At 40.6% G+C, this 23,660-nt stretch overlaps 1 protein-coding gene across 2 annotated transcripts in view; it reads right to left on the bottom strand.

Moving 5' to 3' along the window:
• Nucleotides 1–23,660, bottom strand: part of WDR48 (WD repeat domain 48) — a 45,548-nt gene that overhangs the window by 2,328 nt on the left and 19,560 nt on the right. Inside the window, exons 8-19 of one of the 2 annotated variants that reach the window (XM_065933033.1) lie at nt 19,049–19,273; nt 17,298–17,372; nt 15,626–15,728; nt 14,690–14,787; nt 10,654–10,761; nt 10,248–10,344; nt 8,071–8,166; nt 5,828–5,933; nt 4,797–4,884; nt 4,052–4,087; nt 2,362–2,438; nt 309–501 (exon numbers count right to left, since the gene is read on the bottom strand). In XM_065933033.1, coding sequence (XP_065789105.1) covers nt 309–501; nt 2,362–2,438; nt 4,052–4,087; nt 4,797–4,884; nt 5,828–5,933; nt 8,071–8,166; nt 10,248–10,344; nt 10,654–10,761; nt 14,690–14,787; nt 15,626–15,728; nt 17,298–17,372; nt 19,049–19,273 — 1,302 coding nt within the window. The remainder of the gene's footprint in view (nt 1–308; nt 502–2,361; nt 2,439–4,051; nt 4,088–4,796; nt 4,885–5,827; nt 5,934–8,070; nt 8,167–10,247; nt 10,345–10,653; nt 10,762–14,689; nt 14,788–15,625; nt 15,729–17,297; nt 17,373–19,048; nt 19,274–23,660) is intronic. The other variant, XM_065933035.1, reaches the window with a different exon arrangement.

Below are 23,660 nucleotides of genomic sequence, written 5' to 3'. Positions count from 1 at the left end.
TTTTCAGGAAAAAAAAAAAGCCACCAGCACATCCACATCTGTCTGCGTGTGCATTTCAATCTCCTTGTCCCCTTCCTGAAAACTGCCCCCTGGGTAAATGGAAGCTTTAGGGTGGGTTAATCAAGCCCTCCAAAAAGGGCCTCACAAATAGGTGGGAGACCCGGCACTCCTTACAGTCTCTCTAAAAGCAGAGGCCCTCCCCTCAACCCCCGCAAGGCAACAGATCTGGAAACCACAATCCTACCACATTATGAAATTCTGAGCACCAGCACTGGAAAAAATGGGGCGGTGTCCTCAAGTCCATTTACCTGGTCCTGGCACAAAAGTTCAATTTTCTCCTCTGCCAATACAGCAATATCCTCCTCTTTTTCCTGTTCTCCTGGTTTTTCATTATTAGAAGAGCTAGTGGTTTGAGACTCATTATCCAAGTTGATGATTTTCTCATAGACGTGTTCCATTACTTTCCGGACTTGAAGCATGTCACTAGCAGAAAGTCGGTCCCTGAAAAAGGCAAGGGCAGATGGTGACATCAGGAAATCACTGGATATTCTCTCCCATATTCCTTGGTGATAACATTTGATAAGGCTAAATCATACCACAAAAACATAAACCAATACATGTTCTTAGTCATTGCTTTCCATTTTTACAATTCCCAACAGATTTCTTACAGTGTCCTCTCCTAAGACAGATTATGTGCAAGTAAGTGAGATTATATACATAAAGAATAGGCTTCTAGGTTCTATTCCCTTAAAGACCTTCCCAGAGCATGGGCAAACAGAATGCTCCTGAAAGGGAGGCAGCCCCTGGTGCTCATTAGGCTCCGATGATGGTTGTGCCCATTTCTCCCAGGGCTTCCTCCTATAGTCAAGACCTTGAGTTTCAACTGCCTGTCTGATCTCCAAACTCACCAACCCAACAGCTCCAGCTGATGCCCCAAAGGCATCGCAAACTCTACATGTCCAAAACTAGATTCAGCAACTTCCTTATCCCCAAACCTATTTCTGTATCTCTGACATCAGTTAATAATGGTCAAATCAAATGGTTTAGGCTCATACTTTAAGAGCCATCTTGAACATCAATCATTAAATACTGCTGAAGTGCTATCTAGAACTTGCTTTAAGATAATCCTCTGTGTCTGGTGTGTGAGTGTGTGAATGTGTGAGTGTGTAGGCAGGGGGATTCAGTGGGAGGGAGGAAAGATAGAGGTATAGATGACACAATGTTTAGCCATATGCTGACAACTACTTAAGCTGTTTGATGGGATAATGAGGTTCATTCTTCTATTCTTTTTTGTGTGTATGTTTGGAAATCTAACAATATCTTATGTAAGCTCCTACTTCCACATCCCTGATGAAACCATTTTCTGGACCTGAAATATCTTTCTTTTGACCAATCTTACATGTCTAGCTCAAATTCCATGTCCTTCAAGAAACCTTTCTGGAAAGCTATAGTCACAGATTCATTTCTTTCCCCTACACTTTTCTTTCCCTGCTGCTGCTGCAGCTAAGTCACTTCAGTCGTGTCCGACTCCGTGTGACCCCACAGATGACAGCCCACCAGGCTCCCCTGTCCCTGGGATTCTCCAGGCAAGAACACTGGAGTGGGTTGCCATTTCCTTCTCCAATGCATGAAAGTGAAAAGTGAAAGTGGAGTCGCTCAGTCGTGTCCGACTCTTAGCGACCCCATGGACTGCAGCCTACCAGGCTCCTCCGTCCATGGGATTTTCCAGGCAAGAGTACTGGAGTGGGGTACCATTGCCTTCTCCGTTTCTTTCCCTAAGTATCCATAAAAGCAATTATACACAGATTGTGTCCTAAACTATGAATATGGCAAGAAACAAAATCCATGTCTTATTTTGAACATCTGCAACTGGCCACAGTAGGTACTTTGTAAACGGTTAAATTATATAAACTTTCAATATTATGAAATTAACCTAAGATCTAGTACTTGCCTCCTGTGCTATAAATGTAATCATAACAAATAAAAAATATCTCTGGCAATTAATTAAATCCAACCCAGGGATCGAACCCAGGTCTCACACATTGCAGGTGGATTCTTTACTAGCTGAGCCACCTGGAAAGCTCAAGAATACTGGAGTGGGTAGCCTATCCCTTCTCCAGTGAATCTTCCCAACCCAGGAATCAAACCAGGCTCTCCTGCGTTGCAAGTAGACTTTTTACCAGTTGAGCTACCAGGGAAGCCCATACTTTGCAAATGGTTAAATTATATAAACTTTCAGTATTATGAAGTTAGCCTAAGATCTAGTACTTGCCTCCTGTGCTATAAATGTAATCATGAGGAATAAAAAAATCTCTGGCAATTAATCAGATCAAAGTATTGCACGACACTCCATGTACTTACTTTTTTAAAGTTTTTGCTCCTGAAGATGCATGAGGTTGGAGGTAGAAAGGAATTTTGTTGAATTTGGGCATATTTTTCTGAAATATTAAAAATGAAAAAGTAAAATAGTTTCTATTAGTTGATAAACTAAAATGATGTCAATAAGAAAACATGATTCACAAGTTAATAGCTATTGTACATTTAAAAGTGACTTTCTATGAAATTTAGAGTAAGCTATCAAATTATGTCAGCCTTAGAGAAAGGGTATTAGAAAAGTATAATGTTTCATTTTGTAATAAAACATAAATAAAGACAAATTATATGCAGTGTCAGTGGCAATATAAAATTGCAGCATGGCTCTTCTCAAATAACAATTCAAGGTATTAAAGGGAAACAAACTTTATTTTAATTCTTTAAGCCATATAAACCAAAATCTCAAGTCTACATTCAAATGCCAGAACAAAATTTTAAGTGTCTTGAGAGAAACCCACAACATTCACTTTTGAGCAAAACCATTCACTCTATGCTGGTAAGGTCCATTATCCTACCTGAAAAGGTCAATCAAGTCCTCCTAACTTGCTTTACCTCTGACATCAGAGTGAGGTCTGAGGTTTCAAATAAGAGTGGAAAGTTCAGCCAACCACCTAGATGTCCACATGATGTAAACCATACACTTAGATAAACGATAAAATTAATTGATCATCTTTGCTATGGGAATTAATCCCCTTTGAGCCTCATATCATATCCTGTTTGGATGTTTCCTCTGGGGAATAAGCCACAGGCCTAAAGTCAGCAAAGCATCCAAGTGAGTTTCACACTCAAAGGAAGTAGTGATTTATGGGGAGCTCAAATTTAGAGAAGACTAGAATATCCATCAGGTGTCAGACTGGTTTTAAGTTCTTGGAAGTTCATCTGGGACAGAAAACAAATTTTCTAGAAGTTTCTAGAGATTAAATCTTTTTTTCATGAGGCTTTAAATAGACATAAAATTGGTCAATAGCACATAACTATATGTGCTATTTCTATATGTGTGTATAGAAATTTAGTATATGATAAAACAGCATTTCAGATTAGTAGGAAAAGTTTAGATGATTCAATAAACTGTGTTGACACACTGGCTATCCATTTGGAGAAAGTGAGCATCTTACTTCACACCAAACAGAATAAACTCTAATACTTTAATGATCTAGATACAAAGCATTATCATAAACATACTAGAAGAGAACAAAAGAAAACATTTTTGCTACTCTGAAGTGGGAAATACCTAAGCAAGACATGAAACTCACAACCATAAGGATTAATCTGGTCATATAAAAATTAAAACTTTTTGCTTGCCAAAGGACATCATGAGCAAAGTAAAAATTCAATCGAGAGGCAAGAGAATGGTTAAAGGGTTAATAGTCAATATGAAGAACTATTACAAGTCAATAAGACAGACAAATAACCCAATAGAAAGTCGAGTAAAGAATACAAACAGGCAATTTACAAAAGAAATAAAAATGGCCACTATGAAAAGATGCTTAACCTCATCCTAAGTTTAAAAAAATTAAAACAATGAGATAAGATGTCTATCTTTCAGCAAAGATTCTATGTATCCAGCATTGGTGAGGGTGTGGGGTACTGGGCTCACACACTTGGTGAGAGTGTAAACTGGTATACCGTTGGTGGAGTGCAATTTGGCAGTATCTATTGAAATTTAAAATGTGCATACCCTTTGATCCAGCAATTCCACTTCTAGGAATTTACCCTAAAAAGTACACAAAGATATATACACAAGGATGTTCACTAAAGCATTGTTTGTAACAGAAAACATTGGGTACAACCTAAATGTCCGTTAACAGGGACTGGCTAAATAAATCACGGTACATTTATACAATGAAATACTATGCAGTCATTAAAAAGAAGTGATTCATATACCGATATGAAAATATGTTCAAAATATATTTTTAAGTGAAAAACAAACAAACAAACAAAAAAAACACACCCAAATTGTAGAATAGTATAGAACAGTAGATTCTGTGCAAAATAAAATGATCTATATATGGATCACATATATCTAGACACACATATATACACAAATAATATACACTTGTGTATGCACAGAAAAAGGTACTGAAGGCTTTACATTAAGCTATTAATATTTACTTCCTCTGGGAAGAATAGGAAGTGAATGGAGGAGAGTGTTTGGAAAAGGATGGGAATTTCACCTTATTCATTTATTATTTTCTTTGATAACCACATTTTATATACTAAAAATAAAGATAATGCAAAAAAAAAATAAAGATAGAAAGAGACATAATTATAATATTTCTCTGCAGCTTGGAACTGCACAGAAGCAGAAGAGGATTCCACTTGGCAGTCTAGTTTCAATGAAAGATTATACCGTCTAATACAGTTAATTTTCTTCATGATTTGGAAAAAAATAAGAGGACAAAGTGGAAGTGAAGGACACTTACATCCACAGTGATGTCAATTACCCATTGTGGCACCGTCTCATTAAGAAGCATGGACTCAGTCTCACCCCCAGAATCTCGGCAGAGCAGCCTAAACATAATCCATCATGTAGTAAGTGACAAAACAAGCACGGATCCCAATATCACTGTTAATAAATGTTAGAGGGAGGGTCCTTATGGAGTTCATTCAGGATAACCCCCAATCGACAGCTGAGGAAATAAAGTAGAAGGCAAGCAGAATGACATTCTGCTAAGAGTGAAAGCAAGCCGTAAAACTCAGGCTCCCAGATTCCAAGGCCAGACATGCATGCAGCTGCCCGTTGGGGTCCCTGGGTGAGGACGGAAGCTGGCTGTAGGCAAGGCACTTGAGGTCGCCCACCAGTGCTAGAGTGCATGGCACTCCACACACAATATGGGGTCAGATGTTTTCAGTAACCACACTCTCAGGAAATCACCATCAAGGAAGAGAATCCTGCTCTCAAGGGCAAGACAACTAGTTTTCTTACTTCTGGCCCATGGCTTTCTGCCGTGACATCTCCTGGGCCCTGGCTGGCAACCTGGAGGTGAGGCCAGTCTGGCGCTTGCCTGCAGGCGCTCATGAAGGACCGCCTTGCACCTCAGGGCGAGCCACTGTGGGGCACGACAGTTCCCAGGAGCAGCCCCGTCCACCTCCCCTGGCCTGGTCTGAGGAAGTTATCTCCTCAGATGTTGTCCTGTGGTGGGGACTTCTGGTGAAGTCATCTGTCCCCTCTCCCTGGCAGTCTTGCTGGTTAACTGAGAAAAAGCATTTCCTGCAGAAACCACTAAGCTGCTGCCTTGAGGCAAGGTTATCAACCTCCATAAGGTATCAACCTCATTTTATCACTAGGGGCTCAGCTCTCAATTAAGATGGGGTCTAATAGCATCAGACACTTAACTATTTCAGGGAGGTGAAAAACCAAAACCCAGACACCCCTAGAAGTTAACAAGAGATATTTGCTTGAATCAAAACTTCAGGGCAAACAGGATGCACTCTGAGCCCTTCTTACCCATACCTGAAGAGGGTGCGACCTCCAGCTTCACCAAAGATCACAGGGGTGTGTGGGGGCACTTGAAAGTAGCCATTTCCTTTCTGTACTCGGTTCTCTTGCTCCCCATTTACTAGGAAAAAATACAGATGGCGTCAGTATCCAGAGTTAGTGCTAACAACACAGATTCTAAACATTTTCTTTCCACAGGACCCAACCATTGCAAGATTTTTAAGTCAAAAAGTCCTGTAAGTCAGCTAGAGATGGAAATAAAGGTAAAAAACAAAGCTCCTGAAAATAAGAAATATGGCAATGTGTGACATACCTCATGAGAAATGATTTCATTTTAGAGATTAATGTTTGAGATCTAAAACAAAAACATAACCACCTACTTCAGCCACAGGGAAGTCTAGAACAGTCTCTTTATAAACGATGATCTGCTCTTTTCTGTGGTGCTGGTGGGGTGGGGATTGGTAAAACACCAAGCTCAGAGAAATTTGTGTCAGAAAAAAAAATTTATATTTAATGGCAGCCACAACTAATGGTATTGGTGAAAAACAAAATCTCTAAGAGGTCATAAACTCATTTTTATTGCTCTCTGCAGATTTCATTTTAGTCAGATTTCATTTCTGTCAGCTCTCTGCAGCTGACTCCCCCTCAAGTACCAGTTCGTTCATAACCACTTTCTGAAGGAATCTGGAAGCAATCTCGCCCTCTGCAATCAACAGCGCTCTCAGACCCTCCCTCTCAGCATCACGCGGTGCAGATGTAAGCGGTGCTTTGTCCACCCAGAATGCTAGGCCCTGAATGGAGGGATCCATGCCCATCTATCTCTATTATCGTCACTTACAACTCTCTATAGGCCTCCGAATACTCGAGCTGCGCACCACATGTAACCTAAGCAGCTTGCGTGTCCCCTGTGTGTTGCGCAGGTCCAGCAGGATCACCAGGCAGGTGGAGTGCCCTGTCCTGAGCTTGGCTCGGTCCTGCCCTGCCTTCACTACGCCAATTTGAGTTTAAGGATGATTTGGCATTTCCCGTGACTTATTCTTTACTTCCCCAACCAAAGTCTGCCTTCAAGAGGTGCTGCCTGTAGCCCTTTGTTTTCATTACTTAGTCTTTATTGGCTCCTTGGGCCTCCGAGGGCACCCTGTCAGGTTATAGATGGAGAAAGACAAGTCAAGAACAGGAAGCGGCACGCCCACAGCTGCAGAGTTGATAAAATGGCAGAGCCCATACCAGAACCTAGCTTTCTCGACCCTCTGTGAGCAAATCTTTCCACTGACTCTGGCTCACAGTTCACTGTACAGTTCAGAAGGGGAATGAAGTGAGCCAGGTGACAAAAGAAACGCCATCACGTGTGGGGTCAGTGCCCTCTCTTTGACAGGGACATCAGGACACTGACTTACAGAGAGGCATGTCATCCTTGCAAAACAGATTTAAACTCCAAAAATTATTCTGGATGAATCAGTCAGCCACAACATTCTCTGGCAGGAGGGCTTCATCACTGCTGACCACCACAAACAGGCAATCTGCAGAGAATCGTTAGCAGAGCAAGTCCTCAGTGGGTGGGACTCAAGGTTACATATCAGCTGTGCTGTTTTAAGATTTTTCCCCTCTTTTCTTTAATCAGACTGAGCCAAACTCACAAGTTCCAAATTCTCCCATGCTGCACAGTGAGTTACTGCCGCTGCCTGTGGCACACACAGCTTCAGAACGTCCTCAATGACATTAATTCTTTACACACAGTCACTTACCCTGACACTTCTGAGTTGGGAGTTGATTTTTTGAGTCAATATCAGGTAGATCATCAGACTAGGGAATATCTAGATTTCAGGCCAATGTGAAATATGCCTCATAAGGACAAACCTTATGAGCAGCTAAGGACAAACCTTTCCAATGCAGCTAAATAGCTAGCTTTGGAGGTAAATCCAGCAGGTCCACAATACCTTGAGAAGTACCTTTAGAATAAACCTGTTAAGCTGCCTACTTTTAAGGACAAAGGTCACCTGAATATACTGGATTGATTCTATATACTTCGTGTAGTCTCACCAATTAAAAGTTCTTTGATATCTCAGTTAAGACTGGATGGACATTCTTTAGCATGCAGAAGGGAGGGCCATAAATTGAGCACACCACAACTATTTACTATGTCATACTTTACAAATGCTTAAAAAAATTTTATATTTAAAATTCTCAGGATAACAATCTAAATATCCTTAACTTCAGAGTAATTTTAAAACCAATTATCCTAATATAAAAATACAAACCATGGTTTACTTCATTTTCTTCTTCGTCTATTGGATTCACATGTGTCCTAGGCCAATATTCTAGGAGTGCCTGGAGTAAAAGTCCTCCTAAGTTCACTGCAAAAGAGTCAGTCAAAAAAGAAAACAGAAAAGAGAAACATTAGTTTTAACTTAAAAATAGAGGGAAAGAAATAAAAATGAAAAGTTTCCACATATTCTGATGTTACATTCCTAACCCAATGCCAAGGATGTCTAAAAGCAAGACTTTACGTATTTCATAAAGTCTATTTAAAATTTCACCTTACAATGTTTAAAGCAGTGATAATATCAAGCAAACAGATATTCTATTTGGTTGTTCAGATATAGCCATTCTTTGAAAATGAATAAACAACAACAGAAATTGTATTCTTTAAAGAGCTATTTCCATATAAAGCCACTATATTTTGTATATATATCAGTTATCTCTACAGGTTACACTCTTAGAAGAATACTGATAAAAGATATAATTAATAAAATATAATAGACTCTTACGAAGATAAGTCTCTTCTCAACATACACAAAAATTAATTCAAAAAGGATTAAAGAGATGAATGTAAGACTTGAAACCATAATACTCCTAGAAGAAAACACAGGCAATAAGCTTGCTGACAATGATCTTGGTGGATGATTTTTTTGATCTTACACCGAAAGCAAAGGCAATGAAGGCAAAAATAAGTAAGTGGAACTATATCAAACTAACAAGCTTTTACCGAGCAAAGGAAATCATTAACAAAATGAAAAGGCAACCTGCTGAATAGGAGAAAATATCTGCAAATTATTTATCAGAAATGGGTTAATATCCAAAATATATAAAAAATTCATACAACTCAATAGCAAAAAAATGGAAAAATGTGACTAAAAAAATGGGCAGAAGAGCTGAATAGACTTTTCCAAAGAAGACATACAGATGGCCAACAGGTACATGAAAACTTGCTCAACATCACTAATCACCAGGCAAAGGCAAAACAAAACCACAATGAGATATCACCTCACACCTGTCAGAATGGCTGTTAATCAAAAAGATGATAAATGACAAATGTTTGAGAGTATGAGGAGAAACGGGTTCCCCTGTGCACTACTGATGGGAATGTAAGTTGGTGCAGACACCGTGGAAAACAGTATGGTGGTTCCTCAAGAACAAAACTATCATATCTAGCATCCTACTTCTGAGTATTTATCTGAAGAAAAGGAAAACACTAATTTAAAAAGATATATGCACCTCCATGTTCACTGCAGCATTATTTACAGAAAACCTCATTGTCCATTGATGGATGAATGGATAAAGCAAATGAGACACACACACAAAGAAATACTATTCAGTCATAAAAAAAAGAATGAAGTCTTGCCATTTGTGACAACAGGATGAACCCTGAAGGCCTTATAGTTAACCGAAATATGTCAGACACAGACAAATGCCATATGATCTCACTTACATGTGGAATCTGAAACCAAAAAAGCAAGAAAAAAACCAGAGCTCATAGAAACAGAGAACAGATTGATGGCTGCCAGATGTTGGGGGGGTAGGAGTAATGGAATGGGCAAAATGGGTGAAGGGAGTCAAAAAGTATGAACTCCCAGTTATAAAATACATTCGTCATGGGGATGTGACATACAGCATGGTGACTATATTTACTAATACTGTATTGCATATTTGAAAGTTAATAAGAGAGTAGATCTTAAAAAGTCTGAAGAGAAGAACTTTCTATACATGGTGATAGATGTTAACTATTAACTAGATTTACTGCTGTGATTATTTTGCAAAATATACAAATACTGAATCATTATCCTGTACATCTGAAACCAACACATGATATGTCAATTATACTTCAATAATGCTTTTTTTTAATTGGAGGGGGGAAAACTGTTTCCTAGCTTCACTTATCCTTACCTAACAGATTTCTAGAATGCTTTAAGGGTACAGAGTAGCTTTAATTGCTAAAGCTAAGTCATACATTGTGAGAAAACTCAAGATCCCAAAACACTTAAAATGGAATATCTTCCATTTCCATATGACAGAATTAAATATAGATTTCTTGAAAAATAATTTTTAAAAACCCAAATATTGTTTATAAACAAAAAAGATGAGCATATAGCAAAAAACCAGCACATATCTACCTACTCTTTTGGAAGGAGGTAGGGAAGGAAGGACACAAACTCACATTTTGGATCCGACCCATCGGGGCTGCTGAAGCCAGCATCTTTTGCAGAAACCCAAGCAGCAAAGCAGTCACTCTCATCTAAAGTAATTGTCAACATCTGTCAAAAGAGAAAAATTGTTTAGTGGCATTCTATTTGAATACATTCTTCAAGTAAGTCTCTAAATCCTTATTTATTTGCACTATTTGACCAGAGTGCTAAGCCACAGATTCAGAATCAAAAATGTGTTTTGTATGATTCAAGGCAACTACAATTTAATATACTGGGATATGAAAAGGCATTTAAACTGCATAAAATCTTCTCCTTTCAAACTTAAAAACACAGGACTCTAAAACTAATACTTAATCCTCAGCTATATGAGAAATTTTCAACTATCTCAAATTGCACAAATATCAACTGCTAACTTACCCCTGTTTTTAAGTCTACTGAGAACCAATTTGGTACATATACCATCTTAAATCTTTTCTTAATTTCATCTTCAAAATCCACTTTGCCCAAATCTTCAACTTTACATGCCTATACATCAAAAAGAAAGTATGATAATTATTACTATTAAGTGGTCAACTGATTTGACTCTGACTTAGTTACTCAAAATTTTACACATTTGCCTAAATAAAATTGAGATTAAAATATGTTTCAGAAAGAATGTCATCAAACATTTTTATCTTAGAGCGTTTACCTTTAAATAACTATCTCCTAGTAAAATTTTAAATTAAAGAACCACAAAATGCTCTTTCTTTGGAAACTGTAATTTAATTTTGCTGATATTGATATAACATACCACCACACTTATCTGTAACCAATGTCAAAGGAAGGGAAAAATTCTTGAAGGAACAAAAAAGTTTGTAAGCACTTTAAGAGAACTATGAAGCTACCTTCAGATAATAACTATATACATAGGCAGCAATCTTAAGTTTCTCCTTCTTGACCATTATAATCTTTCTTCTTCATTCCCTAAATACCTATGCTCCCCAAAAGTATGTTCCAAACTTCACCTGGTGCCATAGAGCATCTCCAATAAGCTCATCTCAATTCTGAACCACAAGACAGAATGTTCCCTCTACCTCTTCCTCCTAACAGCAACCTGGCTCGTTCCTGAGGGGCCCATCTCATCAGCCATCTTCTCAAAGGGTGACTCTATGTCCTCTCCTACATCCCAGAACTCCCTAACGGCACATAGAGACCATCATTCCACCATCACTATGGAAAAACTCTTTCTCTAAGCCCATATCATTTAGCTGCAGTAAACTATACCCCCTTTTCCTCACTGCCATCTAGTAACCTCTGTGGCTACTGTCCCACATTCACTGGCAACTTGAGCCTGGCTCAATGTCTTGCAACCCATCTTGTGATCTTGCTTGTTTCCTGGACAACATCAACATTCACGTGGACAACAAACAGGCAGGTCATCGCGGCCTCTGAAATCCTTGACAGCATTCCTACTATAAATGGGGTAGTTATTCATGCTACCTGGAACTTGTATCCACAGTTTCCCACGACATCTTTGTTAAATCTCTACTTTCCTCCTATCTCTGACCTTCCCGCCACCGCCTCTCTTACTGCCCTCAGCACATGACTCTGACCTCTACTCCTTAAAAAAAGAGAAGCCTCAACAAAATCCCCTTAACTTTCTGCTACTGTTGTTCCCGGTGCAAGGAAAAAGGTGTCCCTTCCTGCTGGACCTGGACTGCCTCATGTCTTGAGTCTTGGGGGCATCGTACCATCATCTACCCTCTCATGTCTCTACTGGCTTTCCCCCATAAACAGTGAACCATGATCAAATTTCTCCCATCTTAAAAATACCTTAACACCAAAACAAAACCCTCCCTTGACCTTTTCATCTCTAAATCTTCTCCAGTCACTGCCTCCGCTGCCTATCTCACCAGTCAAATATCATCAAAGATTGCCTCTATTCAAATTGTTTCTTTACCTCCCAAACACTACTCAACCCACTCCATCTGGCAGAAACTTCCTTCCCAGACACTGTCCTCTTCATGTGGATTGACTAGATTCACATGAATACTCCATTCTGTTATCTCACGCAAACTCTCAGCAGGCTAGCTCAGCTTACCACAAGCTCCTTTCTGAGACAATTAGTCCTTGAGCTGCCACTGGCTCTGAGCATTCTGACCCCTTTTTGATTATACATCTTTTTGGCTTCTTTTTCTAAAAATTCTTGAAATGGAGATGATTTGGTTTCTTCCATTTTCAGTATAGATCTATCTCTTGGAAACTGACCTTCTCATGGATCCAGTTACAATCTGCAGATGACGACAGCTGAGCCATTTCTCCAGCCCAGCTTTCTCATCCATGTATTAGGGTGTACAGCTCTCTGCCCGGCAAACACCTCTACCAGACATCCCACATAAACTCAAATCTGTTACCTCTCTCAGCCTCTCCCTTTTCCCCAATAACTGTTTTTCCTCTTATGTTCCCTGTAACACTCCCAAACTAATCCAAAAGCCAAGCACTAATCTCTGTTCCTTCCTTTTCTTCCTGTGTATTTAGTCACTCAGTCGTGTCTGACTCTTTGCAACCCCATGGACTGAATGAAGCCCACCGGGCTCCTCCGTCCATGGGATTTTTCAGGCAAGAATATTGGAGTGGGTTGCCATTTCCTCCTCTAGGCAATCTTCCTGACCCAGGGATAGAACCTGCGCCTCTGTGTCTCCTGCATTGAAGGCGGATTCTTTACCCACCAAGCCATCGAGAAAGCATCACTCTTATCCACAGGCTTAAATATCTAATTATTCTATTTTTTAAAAACACCTGCTTGTTCCCACCCTACTCCAGAGGAACATATTTCACTGTATTAGTGCAACAACCTCCTAACTATAATGTGTCAGTCATTACAATAAATACTTCTCAAACATCCCCTATATTACCAAGACCCAGATTTTAGAAATGAAGACAAAAGTAAGACTATTCTGGAGATCATTGGCTGGCAGGTGGCAGAGCCATCAGGATGCAGCTCTGTTCACTCTGAGCCTATGCCTAAAAGCACTCCTGACTTCCGTACCTTTGTTTAATGTCATGTCTGTTTTGCCTGATCACTTGACCTTAAAACCTCAAGGTCTAATATCTGGATATGGGACACCGCCAGGGACACAAAAATGCCAGTGATGGTGCATGTCAGCGAGGTGCCCCATCTGGGTAGAACTACCTCCCGTTCAGATAGCAGGACTCTACCAGGACTTCAGCTAGTTAGAGTAGACAGTTTTCCTGCTCTAAACTCATCTAAGAATCTTTAGTAAGTGCTAAAAAAAAACGGCCAAGTCTGGAGCCTACAATTCATGAATGAATCTCACTTTTCATCCTTAAACCCCTACTATCCTTTATATTCACTCAGGTCTCCAGTTATACAAAACTGCTCACCTGGCCCTGAATGAGCACGTCTTTCCTCTTTTGTGCCTGCTATTCACTCCATCCTCCTAAAATCTACCCATAATCTACCTGCTGGAATCCTTTAAGGCCCTGCTTTCTCCACGTGAAGTTCTCCTGATTTTTCCAGTTTTAAGTAACCACTTTTGTTTGTAGGCCATCCTGTGTTCTGCTGTCCCTCCAACCAGAAGGGATCATTTTTCATCATTTATGACCCTCAACACAGTTCTTTGCACTGTGTTGAACTGAACTGAATATTCATTTAATCCAGAAATATTTGTAGAACAAATATACCAACAACACGAAGAAGGGCCATATGTCAGGATCCTAAAAGCAAAGTTTTCGATTTGTCTATAAATTCTTCAGTGCTATTTAGAATGTGGCTGAATAGCTTAATACATCTCAATTATCCAAGAAGTCACTCTAACATGACTCAAAGTCATAACGGATGCTCACAGTGATGGCTATAAATCCTAAGAAACAGCTGTAATTATTCTGTGTACTACAGCGGTTCTCAGCCTAGGGTGACTTTGCATCCTTCTTCCTCCCTCCCTCTAAGCACCTGACAATGTCTAGTCATTCTTGGTTGTCACAACTGAAGTGGGGGACGGGGGTGAAGGTGGTTACTTGATCTGAGCAGAGGCTAAGGGATGCTCCTAAGCACCCTACAACGCACAGGACAGATCCTCCCTCCCAGTTCTGCAACAGATTTATTGGGCCCCAAATGCCAAGAGCGTCAAGGATGTGGAACTCTGAAGTATTCATTTTCAGGGAAGGCAGCATAACACAGTTGGTAATACACTAAACAGAGAAAATGGTTCCATTCAAATTCTGGGTACTTAAAAAGATAAACTATGGCCTTACTTAATATTCACATAAGAATATATACCCCCAAATAAGGCTGCACTTAAATCTTTATTTATATATTTATTGTCTTGGTTATTTTATATACACACAGACACACACACACACAAACAACATATACACATATACATACAGACAACAATAAAAAATAAAGGGATACAGAATCCAGTAACCTATATTAAATTACAAAGATACTCACCTTCAATACATCCCAATATGCCACATTATTATTGGTATCTTTGGTTAATATATGTCTCTTATCATTAAGAATGTGACACTGAATAATACTAGCACCCCCTAAAGGAAAAAAAATCCACCCAATTAGTAAAACAATCCTACATTTAAACTCACAGTACAGCAATAATTTTAAGTGACATGTAACAAAGTGTAAATCACAGTAGCCCCCAGAAAGGAGAAGGTAAATCAGAAGACCATATAACTATGTCTAAGGCAATTTAAAGCTAACCAAGGAAAAACTGTCTGATTTTAAGAGCAGATTATAGATGAAAAGACTCCTTATTCACGTCAAGGGACTACTAGTGGAAAACTGTTAAAGAACAAACATCTTAACAATTTTTTTACCCACTGGGAAAAGTCCAAATGATGACAGGACATCTCTGAATTAGTTCCATCTCTTACTAAAGTTTGCTTCCTATCTTACTTCTCTTTTATGGTTCCTGAATGGACAGCCTATCTTAATGGTAGTGGCACGGACATCTAACTATAGACAAACACATCATTCAATACTCTAGTCCCAAACTCTGACCTTGAAATCAGAGCTGCCACTTCCAGATGTAGCATGTAGAATCCAGAGGCCAGATCTGACCCATTCTGGCTTGTGCCAAAAGACAACATTGTATCTTTTACAGAGTGGTTGCTGGCTTCACCAATACCATGATTATTAGTCTAATGCTTGGCAAAAAGATGAATTCAAGAAAGTCCAATTTTTAAAGTCACTAAATAGCATTTTAAAAATATTTTTTCTTTTATTAAAAATAAGTCAATGTATGATTAGCCTTTTCTTGACATCAGAATTACATTTAAAGGAAAGTCATTTCCTTTATTTTTGTCACTCTCTTAGTGACTATGATTAACCTCAATAAAAGGTACAGTACCTCCTAATACACTTACTTACCTTTAATAACCTGGTCAGGCTGTGTACAAAGGGGTGTTATAGGATTTGTACAGTCATTGTCATAATCTCCAGAGGCTCTAAAATTATGAATTCCCTTCAGTGTCTAAAGGAATAAAATTCATTATTTAATCATTTTATGCTTTATAAGCTTTTCAAAAGGTTTAAAGTGGCAAGAAAAACAAAGAGCAAATGAAAAAAACCCAACAATAACATCAACCAAAGAATACTTAGACACAAAGGACAATTATCTACTGTGATTAAAAAAATATAAAACATCCAAGGTGGAAAAAAAAAAAATATAAAACAAAAATTAAGAGGGAATGTTGTCTTTTTGGAGAGAACACTAGGCACTCTTCTGGGTAAAGCTATGTTGATCTCAAGTTGGCACAAAGCAATTTAGACAAGATATATATGCTTTTTTTTAACAAGTACAAAGAAAGACCACTTGACCAACATATAAAATAAGAATAAAGGCAAACACTTTCTCTTTTGTTATCCACAAACAGTCTGGTAAGCAAGAAAATGGAAATCTTAATTCTTAACTTAAAACTTAACTATTTATTCTTAAATCTTAATTAAAAGTACTTTTTTTTACTTCACTCTGCTTAACCTTTATTTCGATCCCTGTTCTTTATGCTATGAAGAAAAAGGAAATGAATTAGAAAAAACAATTCTGCTTTCTCTTATGTTTAGAAAAACAGAATTCTAATGAGCTTCCCTGCTGCACTGGTAGCTGGACTGTCTCTTTTCAAATACGCTTTCATAAGGTCAGAAGTTAGTGATCTTTACTGGTTTTGTCAGGGCACAGTGCCTATGCTCAGCACATTAAATGTGCGTCTTGGCTCCTGACAAAGAAGTCAGAAGCTGTATTTTGACTATGACCTTAATTTTTATACAATCCTTAGTGTCACACCTGCATTCACAGGGCCTTCAGATTTTTGCCACTGTCTAAATTTTGGATTTTTGTCCTGCTACTGGGAGTCATGGCATCTGGTCCCATCACTTCATGCCAAATAGATGGGGAAACAATGGAAAGAGTGACAGACTTTATTTTCTTGAGCTCCAAAATCACTGGATATGGTGATTGCAGCCTTGAAATTAAAAGACGCTTGCTCCTTGGAAGAAAAGCTATGACAAACCTAGACAGCATATTAAAAAGCAGAGACATTACTTTGCCGACAAAGCTGTCTAGCCAAAGCTATGATTTTTCCGGTAGTCATGTATGGATGTGAGAGCTGGACCATAAAGAAAGCCGAGTGCCGAAGAATTGATGCTTTTGAACTGTGGTGTTAGAGAAGACCCTTGAGAGTCCCTCCAGATCAAACCAGTCCATCCTAAAAGAAATCAGTCCTGAACATTCATTGGAAGGACTGCTGCTGAAGCTGAAGCTCCAATACTTTGGCCACCTGATGTGAAGAGCTGACTCCTTAGAAAAGACCCTGAGGCTGGGCAAGACTGAAGGCAGGAGGAGACAGGGACGACAGAGGATGAGATGGTTGGATGGCATCACTGACTCGATGGACATGAGTTTGAGAAAGCTCCAGGAGTTGGTGAAGGACAGGGAAGCCTGGTGTGCTGCCGTCCATGGGGTTGCAAAGAGTCAGACCTGAGAGTGACTGAATTGACGGAGAGTCAGGCTCACGCTGAGCGTTTGGTACAGCGGCTCACTTACCCATTTATTTACTGTGGACTTCGTTGTTGCAACCCAAATCGCAGGAGGGGGGTCAGCTGATCTGTCAAGTTCCATCTGAAACAAGGCAAAAGATACCGCTGTATGGAATGTTGACTCTTCCGAACTGCCAGGACCAGCTAAACAAAATTAAATATCAACTCCTTCATTCAACACTGTATGGTGATGATACCACAGGCATGTGTTAAAAGCCAGGGATGCAAAGAATGAAAGAGTCTCTCTGATAATGGAATTTAGAGCCCTACATAAATGGAATGGGGTGACATCTTACTAAAAACAAGGGCTTCAAGTTTTAACTGTGGTTAATTTAAGGGTTCTAACTGGGTATAGTCAAAAGGATGACTTACTGTTCCTTTCTGGTTTTACCACTCTTTTGTTTTTATGTTCTTAATCACAAGAAAAGAAGTTTCTTTTTTCTTTGGTAATGATTGTAGCAAGAAACAAAATAACCATTCTAACAAGACAGCAAAAGTAAGAAGTATTCATGCAATGTACCATGCCTACTCCCCACCCAGGAACATAACTGTACATTGGGAACAGTTTACTGTGTCCTCCTGTATTTTTAAAATACTGCACAAATAAAAATAAATATACATCTATGTACACATTATGCAAACGAAGTGACCTGCCCACTCTTCTTCCTGCACCAGGAAACTGCAGGCCTGGAGACATGAGGGCAGGGCTGAAACACTGGCAACCAGGAATCCTCTTTAGTTCAAAGTAACGCTCCTTATGTTTATGCCTGTGCTAAATACTTCTCGTCTTTTCCTCCACAGCCCAGAGATCCTGGCAGCTGCAGGACCTGCAGCGCAGTTTCTCCTCCACACCTGTCTCCCCATCAGCATGCTTCCTGCTCACAGGCTGTGTCTCTATGATTTTGGCCTCAACTCTCTTGCTTCTCTAAAGGATTATGGCTTCTGTCCATTAGGCTGTGCCATCTGCTTTAAAGAACTGTACTTGGCCAGTATTATGCGAGCTCTTAGACCACAGGCATCCTCTCAAGTGTCTCATTTGACCTCTATTCTCTGTGTCAGCTCTTCCTCCTATACTGTGGTCTGAGTGTCAGATGTCACTTAGTTTTGTAGATGATGGGTATTTGAAGTTCTGTTTCCTGCTTTCCTTGTTTTCAGATGATCTCTGAGAAGGGGTTGGTAAAGGGGAGAGTGCTGTCTTTATGCCTCCATTTTAAACCTGGAAATTTCCTCACCTTTGTTTTAATGTGCAATTCTGTGAATATCAGTGAGACTGAATATCTTGTCAATGATGACTGGCCATTTTTTTAGGCTAGGCTTCATTTTTAGCAGATGTCAATACAGATGGCTTCACCAGTACCCACCTCCCAGGACTATTCTGAGGCAGTGATGGTGTGCAATTTGAACCTGCCTCTCCCCACTTCTTCAGGAGCACTCTTCTACATCCCCCACCTGACCCAGTGGACACATTTCTGCTTCACTATCCACTCACAGATACCCGAACTCCTCTTATTCCTCCTCTAAGGACAGGTCAGGAAAGCCAGCAGAGCTGAGGGGCACCGTGGAGTCAGTTCACAGGATTCGCCAGCACAACAGTCATCCATCCCTGACTTTCCCAGGAAGTCACCATTTCCTCTACGGGCAGCTAAGAGGTATCTTTTTTTACAACCTAACAGGTGACTCAGGTTTTAATATTGATTTTGATGGATTTGGCTAGTGCATGTAACAATCTAAATCGTAAAACTAAAACACACGACATACCTTGAGAACTGGCGCTTTTTCTTCACAAATTAGCACCCGAATATCAGGGTTTCTTAGGTCTGTACAGTAAATCTTCCTGTCCCTCCCTCCAGAGTACACGTGTGTGAAGGCATCAGTGACCTGCAGAGCCCACACACCTTCATCGTGCACTCGGTACGTTGCTATACACCTCTGCTGGCCGAGGGACCAAAGGCGGATGGTCCCGTCTGAACTGCCGGAAAGGCACTGGGAAGAGAGAAAGCGAAGGTCAGAAACCTGCCAAAAAAGATCCTGCTTTCTTGTGCTCTCCTCTTGTCTTCTCTCCTGACTCTATACTGTCAGAACATATCTCTAATAACCTGCATTCCTGCCTCTGATAACAGACTTCTGATCAGCATTCATCACAGGCTGGGATGACCAAAGGCAACAATACAGGCTCAAGCAGGGAACCCTCTGAGGAAAACTTCCTTGGTGCCTGGCCGCCTGCAGCATCACCATCTTGAGTCCCATTCCACACCTAATGAGGCAGAAACTCAGGTGGGGGCCAGCAATCTGGGTTTTGACAGGCTCTCCAGGTCATTCTGTCTGCTACGCCAAGTTTGACAAGCACTGCACTAGCCCAGAGCCCTGGGTCACCACTCTGTTCTGTCCTCTCCCTCACTGCTCTGGACTCATGATGATTCGCCAGGTCTCCTGGATTTTACTGACAAGAGTCAAATGCAAAATCCAGCTTGCCACTCACTCTGTGTGAGCGTGGCTACTTTCCCCATGAGCCTCAAGTTCAACACCCCTTAATACAAAATGCAAACCCTCACCATTCAGAGTTAATATTGGCAATTCTGACAATTTCTGAAGGCTCAACCATATGCAAGTTGCTGGTACTCAAATCAGAGCTGAGCACACTGCGTGTGACACTAACAGGGAGAACCAGCCACCCCACATGTGCATTCAGCGGCCTGGTATTCTCTACCAGTTACTGTGGTGACCCGAGGAGAGGGAGAAAAACTTATCTGGGGGGGGATAGTCCTGAGGAGACAGCAACTGTTGGTGCTGGTATATGAAATCAAGCGGGCAAACAACTTCAAAGAAGAGAAGATAGTGGGCTGGGAGACCTGGATAGTGTTTGAACAGGTGAGGCCTTCAGGAATACGAAGGATTAACTGGCCTGCTCTGTGACTTGAAAGGCTTTCAGAACTCTGGACATGTTTAATTAAATAAACATCGCACTAACAGACTCCCCCATAAGCTGTCAGGAGCAGCAGTGTTTTAATCATTGATTGTAACTAGTTCGCGAGAGAACCGAGACTAGCCAGTAAAGACACTGTCAGCAGTGAGGCTGTGAGGAGGCCTTCACCACGTGTGTAGGAGCACTGCGGTAGTGTAATGGGGAGCAGGCAGGGAGGAGTCCCCCATTCCAGGATGAGATGCTTTGCTGAGGTGGCAAGGCTGCTAGTAAAGCTTCGATCACCCAGCTCCTAGACCACATATCTACAGGGAATAAGGTCTGACAATTTTAGCATAGGGAAGGCAAAGATGATGGGTTGTAAGTCCCCACAGGCTGAGTAACTTACAACAGTAAAGAGGTAAATCCCAAACCCAGAATGCACAGCTGAAAGCAGTTGAGGAAATACAGAGTAAATTAGAGTTCTACATCAACCTGGATACAGAATACAAAATAATCTTTGGTAGTAATCAGTATTCTAAGACTGTTAAAAAGCAGGCCCCCAAATAGACAGCAATCACTTTTAAAGCACCAAGTTAGCAAATGAGTTTGTAGTATTAGGTAGTATGGTTAGAAGATGTGCCTATTTTACAGGAATTCTTGATGTCCTTTAGGACCTAGAGGGTTCATCCAAACACTTCCCACTGACCCCAACCTTCCACTGGAAAAACATGAAGACCCCTTCATTACGATGTGGCTTCTGGGACTAGGCAGAATGCCCCAAATGGTTCTGCTAAGTCAGACTCAGGGGATCAGATCCTATAGCCTGATCAGGTGCTCTGTGCTTCTGCCAACAGAGATGAGAAGTACCAGTGTGCTGGGGCAAGACTGCCGGTGATCAACACATGGTGTTTCTGGGATGGTCACCGATGCACAGCTGTAACAGCCAACAGAGAGCAGCCTAGTGGGCACGTCAGGCGCGAGGAGTGGCCTAATGCTCAAAGAGCCCCTGGGCCTCTAAGTTAGACTCAGCAAGATTTGTATGAGCAAGGAAAACCCTGTGAGTGACACGCAAGGACGTGACTGACTCAGAACAAGATGGCAGCTTGCCCCAATCTCCTCAAGCAACTGACTGAGCAAGTACAAGGAATGAAAAGTCAGCTGGCTTGGCCCGGGAATGTTGGCACCAATCAAAACCACTGCAGTGAAGAGAGACCTCAAATAGTAAGATCTGCTAAATATCCTACCAGAACAAAGAAAGTGAGGCAACAGGCTGACACCAATAGGCTTCACTGGCCTCCTATACGTATCTCATCACAAGTCCCTGACTTACAATGCCACCAGAGAAGGCTTATAATGCTACATGAGAAGCTGCAGGGCAACTCTACAGGATTTAATATATACTCTGGTCCAGTAACCAATAACTGTCTCTTCCATGTTGCAAAAGTTCAAGAATCAGTAAGTAAATGTTTCTTTTCCCTTCTCTCTTTTCGCCAGGTAAGTGGCTATTCTAGGTGTTTTCCTGATCAATCCCCTAATGTAAAGATGCCACGTTGTTGGTGGCTAAATTTACATTAGTTTCTTATCACCAATAAGGAAAATGGATAAAAGGAGAACTAGAGGAGAAAAATTACTGGCTTAATTATGCACTCTAAGGCAGACAGGCAGCTTTTAAAGTAGTACCAACCACCATCTGTGCTTTCAGTAAGTGAAGCTGCCTTGAGGTGAAGTGCATTTATAACCATATATAAGAAAGCCTTCCTCAGTGATCAATGCAAAGAAATAGAGGAAAACAATAGAATGGGAAAGACTAGAGATCTCTTCAAGAAAATTAGAGTTACCAAGTGAACACTTCATGCAAAGATGGGCACAATAATGGACAGAAATGATATGGATCTAACAGAAGCAGAAGATATTAAGAAGAGGTGGCAAGAATACACAGAAGAATACACAGAAGAATTATACAAAAAAGATCTGCATGACCCAGATAACCACGATGGTGTGGTAATCACTCACCTAGAGCCAGACATCCTGGAATGTGAACTCAAGTGGGCCTTACGAAGCATCACTATGAACAAAGCTAGTGGAGGTGATGGAATTCCAATTAAGCTATTTCAAATCCTAAAAGATGATGCTGTGAAAGTGCTGCACTCAGTATGCCAGCAAATTTGGAAAACTCAGCAGTGGCGACAGGACTGGAAAAGGTCAGTTTCCATTCCAATCGCAAAGAAAGGCAATGCCAAAGAATGCTCAAACTATCGCACAACTGCACTCATCTCACACGCCAGTAAAGTAACGCTCACAATTCTCCAAGCCAGGCTTCAACAGTACGTGAACTGTAAACTTCCAGATGTTCAAGGTGGATTTAGAAAAGGTAGAAGAACCAGAGGTCAAATTGTCAACATCCGCTGGATCATCGAAAAAGTAAGAGAGTGCCAGAAAAACATCTATTTCCGCTTTATTGACTTATGCCAAAGCCCTTGACTGTGTATCAAAACAAACTATGGACAATTCTTAAAGAGGTGGGAATACTAGACCACCTGACCTGCCTCCTGAGAAATCTGTATGCAGGTCAAGAAGGAACAGTTAGAAATGGACATGGAACAACAGACTGGTTCCAAATAGAGAAAGGAGTATGTCAAGGCTGTATATTGTCACCTTGCTTATTTAACTTATATGCAGAGTACATCATGAGAAACGCTCAAATAAAGTTCATGGGAGTAATGGACTGACGGTGTTTCTCATCCTGCCACATTCGTACTCTCCCTTTTCCAACCCCGTCACAATCAATTCCAAGGATCCGGGCCTATGAAGAAACGGCAGCAGTACACGGGAGAGGCGTGTCACAACATAAAATGGTGTTTGGTTTTTGTTTTTTACTGTCTACACTGATGAAAGGTCATTTCTCTACTGCTATAGAACAGACAGAATTGTGACTTATAATTCACAAATTATGTGGCTGAATATTAATACATGTTCGAACATTACCAAAATGTTTTTCTTTGAAATGCTGACTTTAAGTTCGATGTTAGATAACAAAACTACAGTCCATATCTACATAGTCAACTGACAGGACCTGCCTAAGAAACCAGACCCACTGTGAGGATATTTTCCGCTGCCAGAAAGCATTCAATACTAAAGATTCCTTCTGCTTCAAAAAAGGAAGCATTTTAAATGATTTTAGCCTATATATATGTGTGTGTTTATGGATGAATGCTCAGTTCTGTCTGACTTTTTGAGACCTCATGGACGGCAGCCCGCCAGGCTCCTCTCTCCATGGGATTTTCCAGGCAAGAATACTGGAGTGGGGTGCCATTTCCTCCTCTAGGAGATCTTTCCGACTCAGGGATCAAACCCACGTCTCCCGTAGTTCCTGCACTGGCAGGCAATCCTTTACCACTGAGCCACCTGGGAAGCCCTTATTTTAGTCTATACATAATTGCAAAGTAAATCCCTGGCTGATTCATGTCA

The sequence above is a fragment of the Muntiacus reevesi genome, chromosome 4, assembly GCF_963930625.1.
Source record: "Muntiacus reevesi chromosome 4, mMunRee1.1, whole genome shotgun sequence".
Lineage (NCBI taxonomy): Eukaryota > Metazoa > Chordata > Mammalia > Artiodactyla > Cervidae > Muntiacus > Muntiacus reevesi.
The sequence above is the reverse complement of the archived record's forward strand: the minus strand, read 5'-3'. Positions and strand labels throughout refer to the sequence as shown.